This window comes from Fonticula alba (assembly GCF_000388065.1).
Source record: "Fonticula alba strain ATCC 38817 unplaced genomic scaffold supercont2.17, whole genome shotgun sequence".
NCBI lineage: Eukaryota > Rotosphaerida > Fonticulaceae > Fonticula > Fonticula alba.
In genome coordinates this window covers 58559-60507 of record NW_009242987.1, presented here as the reverse complement: position 1 = coordinate 60507, position 1949 = coordinate 58559, and the positions used below count along the sequence as shown (strand labels likewise).

At 70.2% G+C, this 1949-nt stretch overlaps 2 protein-coding genes across 2 annotated transcripts in view; one reads left to right on the top strand and one right to left on the bottom strand.

Annotated features, from left to right (window-relative positions):
* Window positions 1-565: 565 nt before the first annotated feature.
* Window positions 566-1303, top strand: H696_06013 (hypothetical protein). Its single transcript, XM_009499779.1, has 2 exons — window positions 566-879; window positions 1073-1303. The coding sequence occupies exons 1-2, from the start codon at window positions 733-735 to the stop codon at window positions 1241-1243; spliced, it is 318 nt and encodes a 105-aa protein (XP_009498054.1). The 5' UTR covers window positions 566-732; the 3' UTR covers window positions 1244-1303.
* Window positions 1304-1419: 116 nt separating this feature from the next.
* The window catches only part of H696_06012 (hypothetical protein), a gene marked incomplete at both ends in the record, with an annotated part of 3198 nt that continues 2668 nt past the window's right edge, over window positions 1420-1949 (bottom strand). Inside the window, 3 exons of the mRNA XM_009499778.1 lie at window positions 1420-1521; window positions 1669-1742; window positions 1847-1919. Coding sequence (XP_009498053.1) covers window positions 1420-1521; window positions 1669-1742; window positions 1847-1919 — 249 coding nt within the window. The remainder of the gene's footprint in view (window positions 1522-1668; window positions 1743-1846; window positions 1920-1949) is intronic.

Sequence of the window (1949 nt, the reverse complement as noted above, 5' to 3'; positions counted from 1 at the left end):
GGGGGGAGGGGCCGAGGGGGAGGGCGGGAGAGAGAGAGAGAGAGAGAGGTGGACAGGTGCTGGGAGCCCCGGCAGAGGGGGGCCCTCTTGCCCGGCGGTGGCCGATGATTTGTCCCTGCACCGGGAGCCGGCGGCGGTGGCGTCGGGCCCGGGGGAGATCCCCCATTCTTCCGGGCCGGTCCTGGGGGACGACGGAGGATGGGAAGCCCCTGCGCAGAAACCTGTCCCCCCTCTCGGGGGGCACACACCGGGGGGGGGGGGGATCGATTTCCCCCACCCGCAGCAGCCCCCGGAAGCGCCGGCATGCGCCCCGCCCTGCCTCGATCGGGCGCGCGCGCGCGCGCGCGGAGGGCGAGAGCCAAAAGAGAGAGAGAGAGCAAGCAAACCAAGCCGGCGGGAAAGCACGCCGGGCGCCCGGGCCAGCTGGAGGGAGATAACAGGCGCCCCATCCGTCGGCACCTGGGGGCTATCTCTTGTCCTCCCTCGGGTTTCGGCTCTAGTCTGCCGTCCCGCCTCGCAGGCCGGGGGACCGGGCAGGGCGGGGGGGGGGGCGAAGAGTTGGCGGCCTGGGGCGGGCCCGTCGGCCGGGAGAATGGTCGCCTCCCGCCGGCTCTGTTTTCTCGGGCCGTGATCGACGCTCTCCATCCCTGTGTTGCCCCTTCCTCGTCTGCTCCTCCCCCCCTTTTTCTCTCCTCTCTCTCTCTCCCTGCCCCCTCGGCCTCTTGAGACATCATGAGCGGGCTGCCACATCTTCTTGCGAGTCAGCCGCCGGTGAGCTCATCGTTGCTGGGCGCGCGCGACGGGGGCACGCCCCTGCCAGCCGGCCAGCCGGCGCCGGCGGAGGCCCTCGCGCGTGCTGAGCACCTGATTTGGGGCTATGTACGTCCACGCACACACGCACACACGCACACATGCACACATGAATGCACACGCGCATGCACGCACACCGGCCAGCCGGCTCCCCGCGCACCAGCCTCGCCACCCTCCCTGGCCGGTCGCCGGTCGCGCATCCTGCTGTTGCTGCCCCCTCGGCTCGCGTCCTAACTCCTTGCCCTGCCCCTTGCTGCGGCAGCCCACCTCGCTGACGGCCCTCTCGGACAATGCCCGGGCCGTTTCCTATCCATCGGGGCATGCCCTGCCGCATGCGCAACTCTTCTGGCCCCCGGGGCTGGCGCTGTACACCTGCATCCCGCGCGATGGCGTGCTCCCGGGGATTGGGCTGCCGTTTGTGCCCTCCCGGTGATGGGTGTGTAATGGAGCTGTGTTCCGCGCGCGCGCGCGCGCGCGCGGCCTAACGTCGTGAGTTGGATTTGGAGAGTCTGTATTCGCAAGGGTAGAAGAAAGGGGAGGGAGAGGGAGGGCAAGCCGGTGTACATGGCCCGTTCCTCGCCCCCCCCCCCCGGGGGGTGGCCGGGCGGGTCAGTTCTTCTTCCCCGCGCGCTTCTTCAGGGCCGAGGTGGCCGGCCGGACGCAGGTGGTCGAGAGCTTCTGATGGAAGGCGCGCAGCTCGGTCGGCTCGACCTGCAGATGCGCGCGCGCGCGCGCGCGCAGAGAGCAGATCGGATGGGGAGGCCGGAGTGCGGGAAGTGCGCAGGTCAGGGCGTGCTTTTGGAGCGGAGCGGGGAAGAGGAGGAGGGGGGTGTGCAGCGGATCTGGATGTCGACGCACGAGGGTGGAGATGGATGAGGCGCCATGCGTGGCAGTGAAGAGTATGGCCACGTCGCCGGCGGGGGTGGGCCCGCCTGGTGTGGCGAGAGAGTGCGCGAGTGTGAGCGAGCGCCGGGGCAAAAAGAGAAGAAGGGAAAAGGCCCAACACCTAAACAGGCGGCCGGCGGTGGAGACGCACTGCGAGTGGAGCTGAGGGTGATGGCCCCGTCGTCGGCGGCGGCAGCGTAGAGGGCCGTCAGGCTCTCGAGAAACTAGGTTGGGCATGGCGGGAGCGCATGCGG